Below are 23,334 nucleotides of genomic sequence, written 5' to 3' on the forward strand. Positions count from 1 at the left end.
TCGGGACTTGGCTTCTTCCCGCGGCCTCGCACCCATCGCAGCTCGAGGGTGTGAACTTCTGACTCGTTGGCAAAAGGCAGTGTTGGCCTTCCTTAGGCGGAGCTTATACTGTCTCATGGCAGAGAGTGTAGCGTAGGCTGTTCAGGTTTGTTTTTGAGGGCCATTGGTTTATATTTTAGCTTTTTAATGCTTTTAGATTCAGTTTCAGCTTGATCATAATTTCTTAACTGCAGGAACAAATGCAGCACTCAAAATACAGTTGCTTGCAGCCCAGATGAAGCTGTGGATTGTGCACTCCTCTGCAGCTAACATGATGCAAAGTTATGTGCCTGTATGGGAAATTGTCTGAAAAATACAACCTTGGCGTTCACTGTATGATCTGTATTGTAAATAATAAAACTTCCTTGTTCATTTCCAGTGCCGTTATTAAACTGGAGGAAGAAAAAGTTTGAATAATTCACTGATATACTATTATGGAAAGATAACAAACAAAGCTAGTCTGAGAACTTTCTGGTTAATGTAGATGTCCTCACTCTTTAAGCTCGCTACCAATTTCATTCTAGTGTTTTGGTTTCAGTTATTTTAAGCCAATCTAAAGAAGTATCTTTGACCTTAGGAGTGGAACAGGTGAATTGCTTCTAAGGCCATAAATAGGTTTTTGGTAGCACTGAATCTTACTGCGGCTGCATTTGTGATGATTTTCTACAGTATTAATTTCTGCATCTTTAAGGTGCACTTCTGTGGATTGCTTTCTGTTGTTTTTGCTACAGCTGTTACACTTTTGTTACATTTACTAACGTTGGTATCATTTTTGTGGTTTCTGTGTGAGTGCTTTTAAAACCTAACAAAAAACTTGGGATATAAGTCAACTGGCTTTTAATAAAGTTAGGTATCTTTAAACATAATTGCCCTGATAAATAAAGATGTCCAGACTAGTGCTTTTAAAACATCAGAAGCTCACTGCTCTTTTGTGCAATGAGTTCAATCTTTTTTCTGTCTTGTATTAAGCTTTCAGTTCATTGCTTATCTATAGTAAGTGTTCCATGGACTTGTGTTTTTGCAGCTTGTTGATTATCTGTGCCTGCCTAATGGACTTCTATGACTACACTTAATGTTTGCTGGATGGTTGCCTTTTAAGGCGCTATCTTGATATAGTCTAGTGATATTTTTGAAATGTTTTAAAGAACTTATTCATAGTTTTAACACTTTTTAGCCTAGAATGGTCTAAACAGTTTCTTTGATTACATACATATAGAGTTGCATTGGAATTTTGAATGATGTCTCAGATTATCGTGGACTACCTTTAAGATGTGTATATGCATGTATATATATGTTCACACCTACTTAAAAATGGAGTAAGTAAAGTCTATTGTCAGTAGGTTTATGTTTCTTATACTGGTGTCTGCAACTCCACTGGGAAATTCTTGGGGAGAGCAGAGGAAGGATTCACTGATGGTTTTGCCTTTGAGAGCAACCACTAGCAGGGTTCCTGGCATGCATTTTTTACAATAATGTAGCTGAAAACTTGGAAGCTAGTTGTACTCTAAAAACGGATGTGGGTGTTTCTTTTGGCCATGGAGGCCATTTGAGCAGTTCCTGTGCACTTCCTGTAATCAAATCCATTCCCTTTACTGCAAGTTTGATTGCTCAGGTCACAGATTTTTTTGACCTCTCAGTTGTGCTGGTAGAACAGTTAGTGGGCCACATTATTTTCAACCTGCACTGGCTCATGTCACAGTCCTGTGAAAAGTCGTACTAGCACGATTGAGGGAGCAGTGCAGGAGCAGGGTGGGAACTCATTAGACTGGATTTGTTGCCAGGAGAAAAGTTAGTGAAAGCTTGGCTTCAAATCATAGCACTGAAATACAAAACATTAGATTAAAATATCTGAAATAATCTTTAAAAGCCGTCATATGCTTTGAGCCACCTTTTGAGAATAGTTTAATGTATACATCCTGAATCATAAAACAAAACGTCCATAAGAGGTGCCACCAGTTGGTATAACTTTCTGAAAGTCCGTGCCTGTATTATAAAACTAGTTTTAACTGTATTGGAAAAAAAAAAACCTGCGTTATAGTGTAGCTGAGGTTATCTTGTTAGAATTCTGCTAACATAGATTGCTCCTGCCTGTTTTGTGTTTTTGATATAAATTACATGTGCTCTCATTTGCATTCTCTGAGCGCATTTTATAATTGATTACTTTTTACCCTGAGGTCAAATAAAACTTACTTCTTCGAATAAAAATAATCACAACCCATTTATGATGTCAGTTCCATGAAAAAAGTCTCTGAAAAGGGTATTTCAACTTGCCTTGAAGTCTAACAAACTTTGCCTCTGTGTGAGTAAAGGAAAGGTCTTCTAAACAATGTCCTCTCACAGAAGAGGATCAGGCTTGATTCTCTTTCTGAGACCGTGGCACCTGTTGTCTCTGTGAAGTGGAAATTGGCTTAATAGTCTCTCTCTTCCTGTGACAAGAATCTGGTTCAGTGTCTTATTCTTTCTTAGCACCCAGTTTAACTTCAGCATCCTTAAGCTGATGAAGGAAGGAAGGAATATAGCTCTGCTGTTTTATATTATCAGGATGGTGTGTAACACCAGCAGCCCCGTTCTCAGGCACTTTAATGCCAACAGGGGCGTGATCCTGTGATAAGCTGTCATCAACTAATTATTTCTAGAGCCTGTCCCCAAATTTTCTTATTAGACACTTTCTCAATGTGTCTGTGCTGAAGACTTCCATTTCCAATGCTTTTGATAAATAATGAGAGATATTGTTATTTTTGTGTAATTATACTTTCAAAAAAGCAAGGCCATCCTATGTTGTAATATATGTGTTGCTCTCGAAGTATTTTTGGAAAGGAGAAAATAGTGAGAAATTGTACAGAAATGTGTTCAATAAACACCCACTTCATATTACAAGATAAATAATTTGGTTTAATAAATGCCAGGTTATGATTATGAATCTAATCTTGATTTTGTCACCTTGGGTATAAGGTTGGATAGTCTTTAACGACATAATCATATACATTAGTGCTGGTCAGATGCCCTGGCTGTTAGGTTCAGGGGGTTAGACTGTCAGATAACTACCTCTGCATAATACTGGAAGTCAGACTTCCTTAACTAGTTTGCTTTGTCAGGTAAGTGTTACATCAGCACAAAAATGAAAGTATTGTTTCTTGTAGGGAGTGGTAAGACTAGAAATACTCTTATCTTGGTTGTGGCCCTCGTGAAAGGAACTATTGCTTGGATGTTCTTCATTCTTTGTGGAAGCAGTCCAATGACGAATGAATTTCATGTGCTTTACTGGCCATTAATTTAAAGGAATTCCTATGCTGGCTGGAGTTACTATTAGGTTCCTCATGCAAAAGTATGTTGTTTCCCCTCCAATTTACCAAAAAATGGAGATGCTGAATTTTGTAAAGCTCCATGTCTAAGGCAAAGTAAACACCGTGGTATTGGGACCCTGATCCTGGTTACTGCCGAGACAGCTCTGTGGTTTTATGAAATTACTGGTGTTACTACAAATTAGATTATTGGTTTTGTGTGTGAAGAAATATGAAAGTTTTTATTTTCCTGTATTCTTCAGAAATATCTTCAAGATTGTGTTGGGGGTGTGAAAGGAAAGAATAAAACTTCATTGGTCATCAACATTTCTTGAAACCAAATAAACCCACTTTGTGATTAGAGGTGCTGGTGTTAATTTGGTTGATTCAAAAAGCTACATAGTTTCACTACTGTGTTGGTACATGGCTATTGCAAAAGCAAGTCTCTAAGCACAAGGGACTTAATGAGATCTATGCAAAATTTTTATCAAGTCCTAATTGAAAATGAAAACGGTGTGCCATGCATTGTGGTTGTGATGTGGGGGCGTTGTTGTTGTTGTGTGGGTTTTTGTTTGAGGTACTGTTTTTGTGGGTGATATGTTTCTGTTTCGTTGTGTGGGTTTGGGGGGATTTTGTTTTGGTTTTTGGGGGTTTTAAATAAAATGTGAAAAATCTTACAAAATTTGTAGGACTGTGGTAGGTTGTGGGTTTGGGTAGGGTTTTTTGTTTGGGCTGGTTTTTTTTTTTAGATGCAAAGAGAGTAAAGCTGTAACTAGTGTTTCAGTAACTCAGTTGTACCAGGTATGTTACATGCTTCCTCATAGGATCTCCACATTTCTTGTGAATCGCTTACCTGGACTAGGATTATTTCTTAAAAGATGCATTTCACTGTGATGTCAGAGGTTTCCTCTGGTGGATTGTACAAAAATGCTTTAAATTACGTGAAGGATGTCTTTGGTCTTTTCTCACCTTTAATAGCAAAGGTGAGAATTCAAGTAGTTATCAGGAAGGTGATGTAGCGTTGACCTTTGAAGATCTTTTGTGTCAGGTCAGCCTGTATAGAATGGGATGGGGAAGACTGTTTTATGGGAGTTATGGTCAAGCGCAGTTCTCTTTAAAGAGTGGAATATTTGTTTTGTGAAAATATGGTTTTCATATGCATGTTTTGGTTTTTACTGTCTAGTCTCAAGATGGCAGAATTATTTATGGAATGTGAAGAAGAGGAGCTAGAACCATGGCAAAAGAGAATGAAAGAAGTGGAGGAAGATGATGATGATGATGATGAGCCAATCTTTGTTGGGGAAATCTCAAGCTCAAAGCCAGCTAGTACATGTAAGATAACATTTTCCACAATTTAAAACTGATACTTCAAGGTGTAAAACTTTAAAATTACTTTGAAAATATAGAAGTTTTAACAGTAACACTTAGGAAATTCTGCATCTTAAAGCTGTTCTTTAGGTCACTGTCATACTGAAAACTGCAGTTCTCTAAGAAATTCTGTCCTAAACCCCAGGTTATACACGGCTCTGTCTACATCTAAGCCTAAATCCCTGAAGTCAAAACAAGGACACTTGAAGGTTTTAGCATTAGCAAAATATGGTTAAAAATTCAATATATACAGTGCTAAAACCTTGCATGCAGTTGCTCTCAATATACCTGATATTTAGTTACATACTTAGAAGCATGCAAAAGAATGTGCATGAATTTAAGTCTGCATTGTTACGGTCCTTCTTTATTCTCCACCCTGTGTTTCGTGTGTTGGTGGACAGTGGATGGGTGGACATCATTCTGACAAAACCGAGGTAAACATCTTAAGTATCTATAATAAAAGCACAATCAGGAAAAGTGATTAATTTGAAATTAGTAGAAGCCTCTCTGTTAAGGAAGAGGTTTTTATTAATAAATTCATCCCCTGTAAAATAAAGAATTTTTTTTCATCAAGTTCTGTAGTTTTCTCCCAGTGCAGGGAGTGAGGTTAGGTGGTTGTGATGACAGCAGATGTGTCAGGATTCCATGTTTGTCCTGTGCTTGGGCTTTGGCAGGTAAGTAAAGAAGAACATTATTTTTCTTACATTAGTTTTAGTAATGAAACTTTTTGATTTCTGTGTGCAGCCATCTATTGTGTAGTCAGTTGTGAAGAGGTTTGACCCAAGGTTTCTCTAGCTATTGAATACACGTGAAAATCTAATAAACCTGGTGAGGTTTACTGCCTCATCTCAGCTATGCTTGTATTTGAGACTATTTCTGTAGTTGTTTTCTGAAGGTGTTTCGTTTGCAGTGAAGAATCTCAAGACAAATTGCTGAACTAGGCTCTCTGTCACACTCTCCTGCGTGGATTTTGAAGCTGTTCAGTCATTTCAGTTCACAATACTTTCATCTTGCATCTGAACTCTATTTCACTTTCTTGTCACTGAGATAGTAAGTCTAATGCTTCTTACACTAGCTTAAACAAATGGAAAATTATGATTTAAATATTAAAGAAATACTGAAATTGATGTTAGAGTTCCTCACCTGAAAATAGTTAAGGGTCAATATTTTTGAAATGCTGTAGATCCTCTTGGAATTTTGAAGAATATTTTAAAATTACTCTAGGAAGTTTTCTGCAGTTACAGATTTCTAGAAGGACTGAAAAATATCCTTCCTGTTTTCTGGAAGGTCCAGAGACCTCTGGATTGGTGTTGGTTGTTGACATTAGGTCACAGCATAGAACAACTATTAAGACACTAGGCATACGCTGGAACAACAGATACGCCAAGTTTCATTGCAGTCATAGTCTCAAGATTTTTTTTTTTTGTAGTCATAAAGGATAGAAATAGTTCAGGTGAAAACTCTGATTTTGGTATGATTCAACAACTTCCAAGAATTTTGGTAAAAGACAGAGACTTACAATGTATGCATCTTACTCTAGTGCTATCCATACTTGGTCCTGACACAAGTAAAATCACTCACGGTATAACTTACTACTTTATCTCTTTTCCTTCCCTTTCCTCAACTTTTCTCTTTGTAATCTTCTACTTCACTATCAAAAACAGCTATGGAAAAATGACCTCAGTTCTTCTCTGGCTTGTAAGTAGTACTGCCTGGCAGTAGTCAGGCTTCAGTTTGTTATTGGTGAGAGGCAAGACACAGCAAGCTCAACTTTGCTTATCACTGTTTAGTTTTTACTTCAGAAAATTCCTGTCTGATCAGCTGAAAAATTACATGACAAATGGAAACTTGTTGTAGATCTTAATTTTTCTGAAAGGTGTATTTTCTGCAATGCTTAGCAAATTTTTTTAAAACTTTTGCAGACAATGCAGTTATCAGCTTTTATACAGTCTGGTGTGGAAAACTTGAAATAGTTAAAACCCCAACTTTATTGTACATGATGCTGTGCCAACGAGTCTAAGTGCCTTTTCTGGTGTAGTGGAGGATTAGTTCACTGGGATGAAAAGTAATTCACCATTTGTTCCCTTTATCATTTCCTACAACTACTCATTTTTCCTACAGTTACTGCTCATTTTTCTCTCTTCCTTTTTCATAATGATACAAACCTGTAATTTGTTGCTACTTTAAAATATTGTTCTGCATGCTAGTTTTCCTACACTTAAGTGCCGTTTTACCTGAGCAGGACAAATAACACTTTGATGGGGGTCAGGAAAAGACACATGAGGTCTATGATGAATCAGTTGAGTCATGTAAATCTAGTTTATAACTTCAAATCACTGACTTCCTGAAATACTCTTTTTAAGAATAGTTAAATCTGTATTTTGGGGTGTGAATTGTTTGCGCGTTATGAGATTTTCGTATCTTAAAAAATGCAAATGTGTTTGGATCTGTTGGTTGCAGCTGCTTTTTTATTAGTATGATCTATCCGCAGGTGAGAGATAGAGAGCTGGGATCTTCTGAGCTCTGTTACTATTAGATTTATTTATCAATCTGAGTAGTGTATACTAATGAGCCATAGCTGGTGGAAATGTCCTTAAGGTTGTTAAACGCAATGTGTACCTCCTGTGATATCCATTGTTTTGAGATCCTCGTGTAAGTTGACCCTGGTTTGAGAAGGTATTTTAAACCTTGTTGGTTAGATGTTGGAGGATCAATCTAATTTCATATGCATATTTTCACATGTCGGAGCAAGAAACTTGACAGGAACACTAACAGAATTGAGAATCTGTTGATAGAAAAATATTTTTATTTGATTAGTATTTTTGTAATGTTCTGGAATGATCAGCAACTCCAAACTAAGACATAAAAGGCTGGGGAATATTGCTGGCAATAGTTAGAGAGTAAACATCAACTCTTAAGGAATTCCATGTGTTTCTGATAGTTAGAACTCTGGTCGTAGACTGCCCTGTCGGATACGTAAGAAAATCAGTCCTTTTGTAATGCAGTTCCAACACAACTCCTTTGATTGCTGGTCTGTTTTTTTTTTCTTTTGCATTGGAAAATGGAGAACATGAAGTCGAAAAACAAGTTTGTAAGTCCTGGTTTTCCTGTAATACAGAAGCAAATTTTGTAGCTACTGCTTTAGAGAAAATGTTTCCATTAGTGTAGGGCAGTTTTAGTATTTGGGGACCGTATATGAGAAACAGAAGCGAATAAACGCATTCTAATCAGCAAAGCTAAATATTTATGAAATGTTCTTTTTTTTGTTTGCACTCATATTTGTGTGTTAATCTATCTCCAAGAAAATAAAAACTGAGATTCTTAGGTGAACTAGCCTAAAGGGAATAGAAGAACATAACTTGTACAAACGACGCTTTGTTTTGCCAGGTATTTATTTTAGAAATAATATTCTAACTTAAAAGTCAAACCCTAATTGGCTTAATTAGTTGATATGAATGCTGCTTTTAATTTGAAAAGCTATTAAGCTATTAATTTAACTGCGATTAAGATAAATGTAACTTTTGACAGATATATTGAACAGAGTCAACCTCAGCTCATCACGAAGGGGGATACAGAATGGTGCACCCAGTAGAGGTACTTAATTGTCCTAATATGGTAATTAAAAACAAAATCTACAACACTTACGAAACATCTGACTATAAAGTTATCTTAATATGACTTTGGAATCCTTTGCAACAGGTGCAGTTACTACATTCAAGCCTGACAGTCACCATTATGCGACACCTGCCTCCAGCCCCAGTGCCATGCCTGTTTCATCAGTCTTTCAGTCTGTATCCAGACCTACAGCTAGCTCTGTAGCGGTTAAGCCCTTGTCTATACCAGTGAATGTTTCAGGAACTTCACAAACACTGCAGAGACCAGCTGTTGGATGTTTATCAACACAGCAGATGCCTGGGTCAAGTTCTGGAATATCCCAGCCTGTGAGCAGACCTGTAACCATTCCAGTGACGACACAGCCAGTATCAAGAAGTGCCGTGGTTCCTGTAGAGGCTCAACCTGTATCCCGGCCAGTGACTACTGTAACAGCACAGCCTGTAATACTCGATCAGGTAATTTTTTATTCCCTTAAATTGTAAAATACTCAGGTACCATTTGAATTACTTTTGAATACATTAGTGAGGAACATACTGACTCAGTCTAATTTGAAGACCTGGACTTAGATTATAGACTAGTATTATATAAGCTGTAAATATGCTAGGACTATAACCTTGCACTGGTGAATTAAAACATATATTTGAAAATACTGATTTACAAGACTCAAAGATAGCTGCTTTAGTAACAGTGGAATTACATTAAACATCTTAGGCATAAGAAAAATTAGTCCTGTTTAGGTTACTTTGTTTATATTGTGTGGAGAAATGATGGAAGGTCTCTAAACTTTGCAGATTTTTCTACTTGGAGATGGATCCTCCATGTTGATAAATTACTTAATTATTAAATAGCTTGCATTTGGTGTTTAAAATAACTTTGTATTTTTTCCCACCTGATTTTTACAGTACCTCTCTTGGGATTTTCACTTTTTGAGAGAATGCGGTAGTGGTAGTCTCTTAGGTGTTTTTGCTTTTTGATTCACGTGGCAGTTGTAGTGAAACGGTAGTATGGTAAGGAGGACTTAGGCAACCAAAAGTTGCAGGGTCAGTAGATGAAACAATTTGGCAATGTACTTGTTTGAAAAGCGCATGGAAATTATGCACATAGATCATGTATCCCCAATATTCCTGGATTGCCAAGGAACCTCAAAATGATAACTTTATGGAGTTGGTGAGGTGCTGGTTTTATTGCCTTAGCTGTTGGACATTTCTGAGAATGAAGATTAAAATTCCATATTTGTATGAGGTAAACTGTGATGTGATACCTTTATTTAAAATAGCTTAGGCTGAAATGTTCAGATGATGTGCTTATAATATTAGCTACTACTATCAGGTTAAAATGAAGCCTGACAGTAGGTACTATCTCCACTGTCCGTGCAAATATACATCCCTGCGCTTGTCCCAATCGTCAGTCCTTTGGTGTAAATAAAAATCATGCAGCCTAATATATTCTGCATTTGCTGAAGGGGGCAATCAGTCTGAACAGAGTTAATAAGGCCATTAAAACATGAGAGCTAGGAGTTCTTAAGACTTGTGGCTGAATCATTGCTGATGGGAAGGTGTGGGGGTGTTGTATTTAAGAAAAACATTGCAATGTAATCATTGCCTGTCAGCTGGGTAGTTGAATTGCTGGTGGATTCATTAGGAAAGAACTCTATACTTTACAATTTTGAGTCTTCAGCAGCTGATTGATAGATGGCAGAGAGAGGCTGTGGCCATGCCTGGTGAAGTGAGTTAGCTAAATCAGTCTGCCAGTGTATCTAAGAAGGCCTAAAAAATTATAAAATCAGAAGTCCAGATATCAGTAGGATATGTAGGTTGCCTCTGGAGTCATCTTAAATCTGTCTTTGTAAAGCAGGACAGATTAATACAGAAAGGTCTGCTACTTCACATTGTGTATACACTTTTCAAGTCTGTCAGTTTTATTTTTATAAATGTTATTTACAACATAGTTTGCTTTATTATATCCTTCAAAAGAGTGCTAGAATGTCTTGAAGAATCTTCACTGCAAAAGAAAGCCCTCTTCTCTCGCACGTAGATGCTCATGTATTAGAACAGAGACATAAAGCTGCTAGTGGCCTCTACATTGTTTTTATTAAAAAACTTTAAAGTAAACAGACCTAGGAAAGCTGAACTTCCCCAAAAGGCAAGCTGGATGTAACTCATGAGTGATTTGTTTTAAAGACACTTCTGCATACAACACTTCTCTTTGAGTTCTTTCTCTTTCATCGAATATTACTTTCTTCCTGTGACAGGAATATCACAGATGAGACTTTAGTTAAGCTTTGTAGTCCTACTTGGCTGAAGTCTGCAGGTGGTTGTTCTTCCCTGGCAGAGTAGAGAAACATCTATTTGAAGAAGTTGCAGCCTGAAATATGACTTTCAAGGTACATGGCATGCAAAAGGATTTCTAACCATGTTCTAGTCAGTTCCGTCTATTCCAAGACGGACTGACATGCTTTAGAAAGTGGTGCATCCTTTCCTGGGATATGCAGCGCATACATATTCTGTACTCTCTTAAAACCTCTCTCTACTGCTGAAATTACTGTACATGTTTTCTTTACGGTGGTGACATTTTGATCATAGTGTTAATGAGCTCTTAATTTTCTTAAATTATCCTAAAAGTAACATCCTATTCTTTGAATGTTAAGAAAGTATCGAGTACCTTTAGGAAGACTTTTTTTTCTAGGTTATTTTCTATAAGACATGCTGAAAGTGAATCTTGCATCTCTTCAACTTCACTTTTCTAGATTCAGGCTGAAATTGTAAATACAATTCATATCTAGAATACTTTATTGTTTTTCTATTGTTTCTGCCACTTGATTATTCTATACTTCTTAGAGGCTTGTTTGGTGTGCTTTTTGTGTGTTTTTTTTGAGGGATACTGTAGTTCAGATTTTGATGCAAAGTTCAGTGATTTTTAATATCACTCCTGCCACATGATGTCATTTGCTGTTCGTATACTACCTGTATTCTAGTTCGTGTCCTTGGTTTGAATTGTCTTCATCCAAGAGCTCCTTAGTTTTATTTGGAAATTTTTTCTTCCATTTTATCTAGTCTTTATTTCATGTGGGACCACTGTTTTATGTCAATGATTTTCTGCCTTGGGCTTTCTGTGACGCTTTCATACACACATTTTCTGTTTCTTCCTAACTCGATCCTTCTTAAGTGGCAAGGGCTTCAAATAAGTTTTACTGGGAAATGTTTGACATTTGGAGCTTCAGCTTCCAGATGTTGAAAATTACCTTTGAAATTAAACTTTTGTGATGTAAAGATGACTATGAGGTATGACTAGACACTGGGCAGGACCCCTTTTTAGCTGAACATCCTTCAGAATGCCTTTGCATTCTGAACGGACATTCAGGATGCCAGTTTTTTCTGTGGGAACTTGTCTTTGGTCATCTAGTGGGTTGAAACACACATTCCCTCAATTTCCTTAAATGCAGGTCTATTATTTACCTTTAGTCAGCATTTGGTATTCTAGTTTTATCTTTGAAATACCCCTTTCCAATCACAGGCTTGATTCACTGACTTCCTGTAAAAGTCTTGTTTTTGTGTTCTTGTTGCTGCACTATGTTAATGCAGTTCCATAAATTCTGAGTTGAATTTGGCTTAAGTCGTACTGTTTACAGCAATTCTAATTCAGTCAGAACTACTGCTGTTGTGTATGATAGCACAGGGCTATCCTCGTTAAGAAAACTTTTGTTCTTAGCTGTGAAGGTTTTCTAGAATTTGGTGCTTGGAATGCTCTTCAATAAGCCCCAGCCAATTCTGTCTATATCTTTTCCCTACTCAGTAGGCACTTTCTTCAGTTTGAGTGTGATTCAGGTTCCAGTTGTTCCCAGTTAATTCTGGGAGAGCAAAGGGCTAATACTGTGCATTGTAGTTTCTCTGTGTGGATTTGGTTACCAATTACTATGTTCGTTTCCACAGTTAGGCAGTTTATGATGGACAGTATGAACCCAATTTTCACTACTCTCTTGGAAAACTAAGAGTGGTGGTGGATTACTTCTTCACTAGAGCCCTAAGAACTTAGTTTATGAACGTGTTGGGTTTTGCCTTTCTGCATGTACATTTTAGTTGGGTGGTTTTGTTGTTTTTTTTTTTTTTTCATCAATGGGGCAAGTATGTTTTGGGTTTTTTCTTTGAAATGTTTTTGCTTTCTAAAGCATGGGAAGATACTGTTTCTTCTCTGTATGTATAATGACAGAGCCAGACTGTGTGAGAAGAATAATTGTAAACAGAAAAGAGCATTTTTAAAACTATGTGACTTTGAATTTCCAGGATGTCTGGTTTTACATTTTTGCTTGCCAGATATGTTTAGTATATACTAGGTAGATGTACATATGTCATCAAAATACCCAGGCTAGTATTTTGAAGAAAGTTAAAACATAAGCAGCACATAAAAACAACCAGAGTAGTAAGAGGAGGAGGTTTTGTGTGCACCTACTGTATTGGGCATATTTCAAATGCAGGTGGTGTGCATCATCCTCCACAGCAAGAGAGCCTATCACAGGCTTACCACCTGAGCATTAGTTGTCCGTGAAGTGGGGTTTGAAGGCTGAGATGCTTTGCTTGTAACTTCCTAATGGAAGTTGTAACTTGTAACTTGGCTAATTTGAAATCATTGTGGCTACAGTAAAACCTGCTCTGTTGTGGTTACAGCTCCTGTATCTGTTACTCATAACAAGTAGAGCAAAGAAATTTAGTAACTGTTTCCACAACTGCTCATGGACATTATCTACTTCAGTTAGATTGCATTAAGTCACTGACCAGGAGAGAGAATGGCTTTTCATTATCATTAATGGTCCTGTAAGATCTTCATTTAAGAGATGTACAATAAAAAAACAGGATAGGAAGAAGCATCTTCCTTTTTGTTCAAATCTTTTTTGGTACTTAGGAGTCCTAAAAGGGTCATACCTGTGAGTATACTTGTGCACTTCAATAAACTTCTTTCCATCCGGTTTAGTCAACATGGCAGTAGTTAAAAATGTGGTAACTTCCACAGGAATGTTTTCAAGTAAGTAGCATAGTTGTGAATGGGAAGCATTTTGTGAGATTGATCTTTACAGCTAAAAGTGTTTTGACCTTTGTCTCATGGATAACGTTGATGATGAAGTCTGTGTATGTGTGTTGGGTGTTCCCTTTTTTTAAGTGTCAAGTTTTTTGATTCACAGTTCCAAGTGCCAGTATTTTTTCATTCATACTGCAGTGTTGAAATTAAACCTAGCTCTATTGTAAAGGTTTTCATAACTCCTTATTGCTGTTGCTGAAAATATTTCATGTTTCAGATTATGTTAGGATGAATGGCCTATTAAGATGATGGGTCTTGCAAAGTGTGTTTCTCCTACCTCGTCCTTCAACCTTGAGTATCTTTAAAGAGAACTAAATTTCATGGTTCTTTTCCCTCCAAATTTTACTTGAGTGATCAGCAAAGGTGTTCAGTTTTAACAGTTTTCAGTGCCGGAGCCAAGAAGCATGGACTATTTAATTTTTTTTTTAGGTTATGTGAGGTACTAGAGGGCAAAACTTTTAAACTGAAGGATAAACGGATACCAGTACTTGGAGATGCTCAAAACAAGGCACTGAGAAACCCGAACCAACTTTTAGGTTAGCTGTGCTTTGAAAAGAGGGTTTGACGGTATTATTTCCAGAAGTCCCTATGAAGTTACTCTGCATAAAAGAAAAAACCTCTTATTGATATCATGGAGTACCATACCAAGCAACATGCTATAGATACACTTTTACTTTCATTAAAGCTTGGCTGCTTAGTAGAATTTGATTGATTTTAATATCATCTTGCTTTGAGAAGCTTTTGCTTGCTGCAAGTTTGTGCTACCTGAGAGTTGTGTTTTCTGATCTTTGAAAATACAGCTGGCTGTCAACGCAAGAGTAACAGGCAAATGCCTGAGTTTAGGTTGAAGGAAGAAAGTATTAGGTTTTTGAAAAACAATTCAAGTACAACTTGAAACATCATCAGACTTTTGAACAAAAGCAGTTACAAATAGCAATTCAAGTAAGTTTAGTAGTATTTCATAAAATAGACTTTCCCAGGTCTGACAGTTGTTTTTACTATACTGTTACACAGCCATGAGTAAATTAACAACCACTGATGGGAGTTGCAAACTTACTAAAATGTCAAAAGAAACTATGTTGTGGAGATAGCTATAAATCAAGTTAAGTACTGAGTGCTTATGAGTACTTTTAAACAATCATATGTTTTGAAACTATCTTAGGGAGGCAGTGATCCTCCATCCTGGAGACGTGCTCTGCCCAGCGCAGCTGTGTTTTCAGCAACATGGCCTCAATGCTGGTGACCTCTGCCTGTTCGAGGACAGCAACATTAGTCACATAGTCAGTCCAGTGGATGTTTAGGATTGTATGGAGGCAGCGCTGATGGAAGCGTTTGAGGAGTCGCAGGTGATGGCAGTAGATGACCCATGATTCAGACCCACATAGAAGAGTAGACAGTACCATGGCTCTGTAGACATAAGGACTCCCTGAAATGATACCTCAGCCTTGGCCATACTGACTACCCTCAGTGGTCCACCCTGGCCTCCAATCGGGAGACTTGGAAACACACCATACATAACGCTGCTGTCTCCTTTGAGAGCGCGCGTAGAATCAGTCTCGAGAAAAGACAGCGCAGAAAGAACCGTGCCTCAACTATACCACCCAAGGAGACATTCCGCTGTGCTTTTTGCAACCAGACTTGCCTATCCTGCATTGGTCTTTTCAGCCATCAGTGCGCTTGCAGTAAGCGTGGGGAAAACCCTTCCCGACCCTTCATTCGCAAAGCCAAGCTGTGGTGGTGGTGGTTGGGGGAGTGTTTTGAAAATAAATCCTTTGAAACGTGCAAGTGAAAAAATGTTAAACCTCGAATTTCTTTTCCTTCTCAAAAATATCTTATTAGGATTATATTATGGATTCTCCACCAGCTGCACCAGATAATACATCTGGTATACTGTTTGGTGTGAGACAGAACTCGGCAGTTCCGCAGTACCAGACTGGGCCAGCAGTGAATGTCACAGGTGGGTATAACTGTAGTAGTTAAGAGAAACAACCAACCTAATGTCATTAAACTGTAGGACAGATCTTCGGGTTATAGCTTTAAATAGGATTTCTAGAATATAGTATAGCTACTTTTTTCTTCCCCCTATACATAACATTGTATAATGTTTAATGAAATAAACTTTGAAGTCTTATGTTGTCAGACTTTGCTTTTCAGCACATTAGACTGTTTATAATATCAATTGGTGTCTTAGAATGCTTTAGATTGCAAAAAGTATTGGCAATCCAACTTTTTGCCCCGTAAAGACTGTTTTCAATACATGCAGCACCCTTTGATCAGCATGTATAGAAATGAGAGTTAACAAGAGAAGGACTGTGAACAGTACCAGAACTCTTGAATCTGAGTGAATTCCCTGTGATGATGATCTTGATTTCCTGACTGCTATATATAGGAGTTGGAGTAGGTGGGATCAAAAGGATGCTGTCTGAAAAGGAGGGGTAAGGAAAGAGTATGTAGTTTGACTACTGAAGTATTTTGTTCAGCTATCTAAACTGTGTTTCAGCACAAACTGATTAACCTACTTAAAACCAAACAAAGTGCCTTTTTTTGTGTGTGTGTCACAGCAGATGAAGTAGATTTGAAGCATGCAGTGTATTCAGTGTTAAGTAGGCTATAACTTGGGACTTGCCTTCTCTTTTGTGAAGGATTCTACTTTTTTGGTAACTGACCAGAATCCTGGCATTAGCGTAAGTTACAGATGACAGTCACTTCGATTACTTCTGGGAAGAATCAGGTTATGTCAGTGAATGGCCTAAATGGTCATAGTAACAAGCTATGTAGAACAGAGTGATTGCTAGTTTATTCTGCTTGATGTGATGAGTTTGCATCTCCAGTTCAGGCATTCACTCCAGATACAGCACCAAGACTCCACTGGTAACTATTTCCTTGCGTGTGTCCATCTATTCTGTGACTTCATTCTTGGCATAATGGGTTGAATAGTGTTTGGTAAACTAAGCAAAGATTTTATTTCTCTCAAATAGTTTAGTGTTCTAGTCCTTATTCTCCAAAGAACAGGTATTAAAATTTGGTTTTGAAATTAAAGTTTGTGGGTTGTTGGGTTTTTTTTATTTGAGACCTGCTTGCATATTTAAAAATTACTTGTAATAGTCTCTTACCAAGAAAAATTAAGTGTCAACGATTGTAATTCAGTGTCTTAATAGAGACTAAGTACAGTATGGTTATTTCTGTAAGTTGGCAGTAGGATTTAGAAATTAAAATAAAAGGTTTGTAATTGTGGGTTGACGCATTAATATCTTTATGACTCAGAAGGCAAATATAAGATATATTTCACTTTGCAACAAGAAAGCTTATGCATATTTTGTGGTTTGGCTTGCATTTTGGAACGTGGTATTCCAGACATTTGGGAATATGGTATTTAAAAACAGAATCCTTTTGGGAACAGCCCTCTGATAATCTGCAGGATGACTTGTCTAAATGATCAGGAAGTTATTTTTTAGCTCAATATTACAGAAATATTTGTTTCTGAGGTCTAAGCAGGGGAATGACAAGCTGCTAACTAGCCAACCATTTTGTTGGGTTGCGAAATGGGTGATGATGTTAAACAGCATTGGCAACTCTTATGTGCAGGTTGGATGGACACTGGGGATGTGTGTAAAACTGTGGTTTGCTTTCTGGAATGTTCTGAGATGATTTTACCCACAGACTTTACCTCCTTGGAGGAAACAGAAAATGCCGTAACCAATAGAAGAAATATTCTGTGGTATTTAGTAGTTGGCTGTACTGTATACGTGCATTCACAGCACTAGACTAATGGGAGATGTTGATGAGGGACAATGTATTAGAGGCCGCCTAGGAATTTTGCTTTCGTGTTCCTATTCTGTTAATTTGATATGACTATTACTATAGTATATTTGATGCTATTACTATTTCTAGTATCTTTTGACATTATTTATAAAATCAGGCCCAGCAGTGTTTATAATATTTGTTTAGAAACTGTCGGCAAGGTTATACTGCATCCAGTATACTTTACCCCTTTTTGCAATCATTTTGGATATTTTACGCAATAATACCGTATGAATATAGCCTACTGTTTCGTAATAGCTACAAAACATTTATAGAAGCATTCACTAATAGCATGAAGTGAAAGTGAGGGACTCCTGAGCAGCCTGAAAACCAAACAAGAATTGTTTGGCTGCTTCTTTTCTCTGCTTTCTTGAGTATGTGGAGTCCCTGACAGTTTCAGCTGTGTGGGTAGGGGACTGGGCAAACTAATCTGGAATATGGGCGATCCAAGGAATTCTCGTGTCTGTGCACGAGCTGAGAGGCACCTTGAAAAGAGGAACCAATCCAATTTATGCCAGCTAGATATTAAATAATACTTGGAATGGGTATGATTATTTTTCAAAATAGGCTTAAATATTTTAAAATGAACAAACAACAGAATTCAAATGCAAACCTATATATATTTTCTTAATATTATTACAGTTTTTTGGGAAGAGTTGCGTAAGCTGAGTTATGAAGGCTCATCTTTTTGAAGATATGTATTTCTATATTTTGTCACAGATGTGTCAAGCTTTTTTTTATGGAAGTTATTACTAATTTTGTTAACATGTAAAAAATTAGTCTTTTTTTCCAAATCAGGTTTTCTACAACAAAATACTTTCCCAAAGATTCTTGTAAAATCAGTCAGGTATTCTGTCTCTTCCCTGGCCCTCGTTACATGACCACACATAACTGAATACATAGCAGTTCCAGCTGGAGGTTGATGGCCTGATGCTTGAATAGCCTCAGTGATAACAGAAGAATGCTGATGTCATCCAGCTCTATTGCTGATGAAGACATGTATATCAGTGTAACCAGCTCATATACCTAACACCGCAAGTATAAATAATTTTTTTTAAAAATTAGGAAGTTGTAGTATCTAATGTTTATTTTGTGAATGTGTTTATTACCTCAGGCAAACAATGCATAGACTGAGTCATTTCAGTTTAATATGTTCGTTTATATCAGAAAGAAGGAAAGAAAAACATTGCTAAAGAAAAACATTGGCATGATTAAATATGTATATAACAAGTGAATTACATTTTCCCATATATGAAGCAGTGTGGTAAATTCTCCAAGATGCTCAAGTATCAGCATTGCTTGCTAGGAGTCTTTGCTGCTGCTGTCGATTCAAGGGGGAGACTATCCAGACTGTTTGCTAGCTGTAAATATTTACCACTGAGTAAACACAGCTTAGGGTGGGAGGGTTTTTTTGTTGGTTTCTTTTTGTTCTCGGAAGAAGTTTGAATAATTTTATGTGACTCAAGTTCTCTGATTTTTGAGAAGAATTCTGAAGATACTAATTCAGTTTCTTACTGCACCCAAAGAAAATCATTGATAGGGGAACATACAAGAATGTCCCTAGTTCAGGTCATTGTGTCTAGAACTAAAGTCTGGTCCTTGTTATGGTTTATGATAGTCTTAAGGCTTTAACTTTTTAACTTAAGGTTTTTTGATAACTTAAGGTTTAGTTTGCAGTCTGTGATAGTGAGACATTTACAAGGTCTGTGCTGACTCTTCAGACTTCTTGACGTGTAGCTGTGCTCTTTCAAATCTACCTGAGGACTGAACTCTATTGAGAGTACATTGTCAAGGGTAACCTTACAGTGGCAGAAACAGGGGTTTGAGGACAAGATGGAGCCAAATACCAATTGGCATGTTAATCGGGCACGGAACCTCTGAATTTCCAAGTTACATTTTTAATGACTTTCTTTTTTTCTTTTAAACAAAATACTGCAAACATTAAGTGAATCAACTGTTCTTCCAGAAGAAAGCAAATAGGCATGCTGTGATTGATCATTTGAAGTTACAACACTGTTTTCATTTTGCATACAGACTGAAGTCTCAAATGTTTTACAGAGTTAAACAAACTAAACCAGCATTAATGTAGGATCAGAAAAATGAAGTGAGATTTTTCATGAGAAGAGCAGAGGTTGTTCCAAGTAGTGAGCATTGCAGAAGGCAGCTGCTTAGCTTACCTTTATCACTGTAAACTGACCTTGTCTCAGATTAGTGTGGGTCAAGATGTGAAAAGTAGGCCAAATAAATTCAGGTGGTCATAGTGTGATTTACTGAGTTTCAAGGATGGGTCTCTATCTCTTTGCATTTACTCTTTCCTTCTCCACTGAAACTTGAGCTATTCAGGCTGAGTTGGATATTGTTTTCTTAACTTTTATATGGCTTATTGTTTTCCAGAAATCTTAACTGCTTTACATGGACTTGCCCATCCTTTAAAGTATAGGTGTTACTATTGCGTTCGTAATATACTATGGAAAAAAACTGAGGTTCTTTAATTTAAACCACTGTAGGTCGGAATGAGAGTGTGTTTGTATCTAAGCGTCCTGCTACTTCTGAAGGCAACAGTGTAACCCCAAAAAAGGCCAAGTCTAATGAGGTTGGTGCTGGAAGCAATTCAGATGTTTCACCTACAGTTAACTCTGCAACAGTAACACCGTCACAAAATGTATCTTCAAAAGGTAGGGTAGATGAAATGGTCTAGCTGTCCATCTGTGCATCCCTTCCATGGAAAAAGCTAGCACTCTTGTACTGTTTAAGTTGATCGGAGTTATTAATGCTGTTAAGGCAATGTAGATAAGTAACTGTGTTCTTATCCCTTAAAGTAAGGGGAAAGCTTCCTATGTGGGGATTTACATACCTTTACAAATCCATGTACCCTGAGTTATTACCTATTCAAATTTTAGACCTTTACTGTTTGATAGGTATGTTTGAATTCTGTAAAGCAATGATGAGTTAAGTTGTTTGGTGGCTGTGAAGACAGATGATCAAAATAAATGTTCCTGACCTCATACTCATAGTTCAGATTTTCTACGTCAAAGAACTGAGTTGAGACTTAAAATTTTTAAAAAACAACCAACCAGCAAATTAAGATTGAAAGAATTCTGACTGCTGAATTTATCAACTAATTCTCATTAATTAAAAGAATCTCCATCCTTGGAGATATTTAGGATATGGCTCTGGGCATCCTGATACTGTTGGACTTGCTTTCAGTGGGAGGCTGGACAAAAACACCTCTGCAGGTCCAACCTAAATTATTCTGTGATTCTGTATTTCCACTAACTATTGCAAAGTGTGTTTGCAGTTCTACTTCTGCAGCAGTGTTTTTGATAGTTTAAAATAGTGAGAAGGGAGGATGGGGATTTAAGTTTCAAAGAGAGGATGTTCTTGGAAAGATTTTTCCCTCTCTACAAGGAGAGAGGTAGTCTAGCTATTTCGGCGTAATTAGGTGCATTTTTTCCTCCTGAGCTAAAAGGTGCTTCTCAGCTGATAGTAATAGATGAGGATTTATTCTTGAGTCTTCCTACCACGTATTCTCTCCTATGCTGTTAAAATGAGGAGCTACCTACAGTGTGATCTTGTTCTTTGGAATCATTTCATACCTGAGGGTTTTGCGTGTCTTGTTTGCAGCTGTTTTATTATCAGACTCTTACCCAGCAACCAGAAGGAAGTGACTATAATATTGCAGCAAAATCTTTCCAGAGTATCTTAAATGCAGTAACAAAGTAGAGAACCTTAGTAACAAGGAAGTAGAGAACCTAGGTTTTACAAGTTTTTTCTGTAAGCTGTCCCATGCTGGCACAGCAATTTCTAATCTGTCACAGAATCCAGCACTGAAGCACCCTCATAATGTGAGATCTGGCTGCAGAACCTGCCTTATTCCAACTCAGCTTGCAGTTAGCTGTGATGTGTCAAAATGTTCTATAAACCAGAATGCTGAAGACTTGCAGCACTGTTTTGTGGTACACCTCTTGCAAGGCCATTCACTTATTTGAAGGACTTTCTGCCTAATTATGATTCTTAGCAATACGGTTATCTTCAAGGAACAACACTGTTTGATCTGTGTCTATCTCATGGACTATGCAAGACTATTTTTGTGAAAAAATGTATAATGATGTTACATGGTTGTTTCTGAACTCATACACCCTCTCATTCCCTTGTTACAAGGTGGATGTATTTGTGTATTTATTGTTACTACGTTTTTTCATAGCCCTGGCAGGGTACAGTCAACTCTGCAATTGAGGTAGTACTTAAAACTCTTCCATGTTTAACTCTTATTTTAAACTACTTACTCAGCATGGAGTCCTCCAGATCTGTGAATTACTTGAGAATGCAAGAGAACTTCACCTGGAAAAGTAGCTCTTGCTCTGATGTTTTTGTGGCAGTTTGGAGAAAGCTGGAAGCCTGATCTTACTCACTAAAGTTTAAGCTAATGCAAAGCATTTTAGTATTTGCTCAAAATCATTTTATGTTAAGAGAAATACTCTTTCCTTTCATAACTGTGAGTAGTTATTTAGAGGACTTATTCTCCAAGATCTCCAAAGACACCTTTGCTCAACAGGAATGGCACATCTGAATAGGCACAGGTTTGAGAAATATTCTCCTTGTTGAGAATCAGAGAAATTTGTTTACAAAACCAGTTATCTGAACTTTATTGTGATGATCAGGTCATGGCATAAAACAAATTTTACATGGTCATTTGACAATTAAAGTTCTTAAACATCAAAAATCCATCCTATCCTGAGGGTGGAGGGGGTGGTTGTGCACAGAATTATTGCTTAGTCTCTGTCATGCTACCTTTGCCCCCTCCTGTTTTTTCCTTATTTGTTGTTGTAGATCTGTATCAAACAGAACAAACTCAGTTTGGAAAAAAAGAAGGGTAGTTAAAAGATGGTTGTAAAACCTTGCCTGTGGTTAGTACAGCTACATCAATGGTAATAGTTTCAATTTGCAATAACATTTTGCTAGAAAATTAAATTAAGTATTCTGCTTGTGAATTCTGAATATTAACATATTTCAAATTTTACAGATTCAAATGCTGCATCAAGCACAATTAAAAATGGAGGACCTTTTCCACGAGCTTGTCCGAAGTGCAATATTCATTTCAATCTTATAGATCCTCTAAAAAATCATATGAAGGTAAAATATTTTGGGGCTGGTAAACATTATAACAAACATACTTGGGCTTCTGTTCAGTTATGAGTGAGTGACGTGTTTTGACATGAAGATAGTCTGGCTATGATCAGCTAGAGCTCAAACACTGTGTCTTGCAGTCACGGAGAGGAAGAATGGAGCAGGAGGGCTCTAGATCGTGCCTCTTTTTACCTTATTTTTTGAGTGAATTGAGGCGTATTTGCTGCCTCTGTATGATTTCTCTTTGCTGTGGCTGTAAACTTTTGAACGATTGGCCAGATTCAGGTGTGTTTGATGAAGGTAAGTGCCTATGATAATAAGCAGCCTGTTGACCCACATCTGTGTTAGATCTCTGAGTCAAAGATGACAGTGTAAACTTACCTTTTTATTGTGATGTGTTACTCAGTAGCTAAAAAAGTTGTTAAGCTGAGGGGAAGAAATTGATTTGTAGTTCATACTTAAACACTGTGAAAAATGCTTTCACTTAAGTTTGCTTATAAAACTACTTGTTATTGTTTCAGGAAACGTTGTTCCCTGGAAAATATTTATTGTTATTTGGCAAAGTTTCGTGCAGTTCTCAGGCATATGTGTTCCATTTTAGGGAGCAGAGGAATGGCTTTGCACTCTTTCTATGGTGTGACTAACCCACGGAAAAAGGAGTGCCTCTACTGTGTAACAGAAGTCTGTGAGGCTCTGAGTTACTGTTAACACAGATCATTCTGATCTACTGGGCTACTGTCCGCTTCAGCTTCCAAACACAATTAAGAAACATATAAAACAGTGGTGGTGGTGGTGGGAAAATCAAGGGTTTTCTCCTTCTCTAATCATCATTTGTGGAGAATAGCTTTTGCACTGAGTACGTCAAACAAATGAAAGAACCACTGAAGAAGTGTGTTTACTTAATAGTATTTAATTAATTTTTAGTTAAACTGTATGGGATAAGTATACTGAGATACACTTCCACATTAGAAAATGAAGTCCTTACTAATAGGATCACAGATATTAGTCCTTCACAATAACCATTATTCAGCAG

General features: G+C 37.2%; 1 protein-coding gene across 1 annotated transcript in view; it reads left to right on the plus strand.

Annotated features, from left to right (window-relative positions):
• The first annotated feature begins 4,510 nt into the window (after window positions 1-4,510).
• ZNF280D (zinc finger protein 280D) overlaps window positions 4,511-23,334 on the plus strand; it is a 45,704-nt gene continuing 26,880 nt past the window's right edge. Inside the window, exons 1-6 of the mRNA XM_010140274.1 lie at window positions 4,511-4,652; window positions 8,217-8,282; window positions 8,388-8,758; window positions 15,213-15,330; window positions 19,682-19,849; window positions 22,198-22,307. Coding sequence (XP_010138576.1) covers window positions 4,511-4,652; window positions 8,217-8,282; window positions 8,388-8,758; window positions 15,213-15,330; window positions 19,682-19,849; window positions 22,198-22,307 — 975 coding nt within the window. The remainder of the gene's footprint in view (window positions 4,653-8,216; window positions 8,283-8,387; window positions 8,759-15,212; window positions 15,331-19,681; window positions 19,850-22,197; window positions 22,308-23,334) is intronic.

Source organism: Buceros rhinoceros, unplaced genomic scaffold (genome assembly GCF_000710305.1).
Source record: "Buceros rhinoceros silvestris isolate BGI_N320 unplaced genomic scaffold, ASM71030v1 scaffold19077, whole genome shotgun sequence".
Classification (NCBI taxonomy): domain Eukaryota; kingdom Metazoa; phylum Chordata; class Aves; order Bucerotiformes; family Bucerotidae; genus Buceros; species Buceros rhinoceros.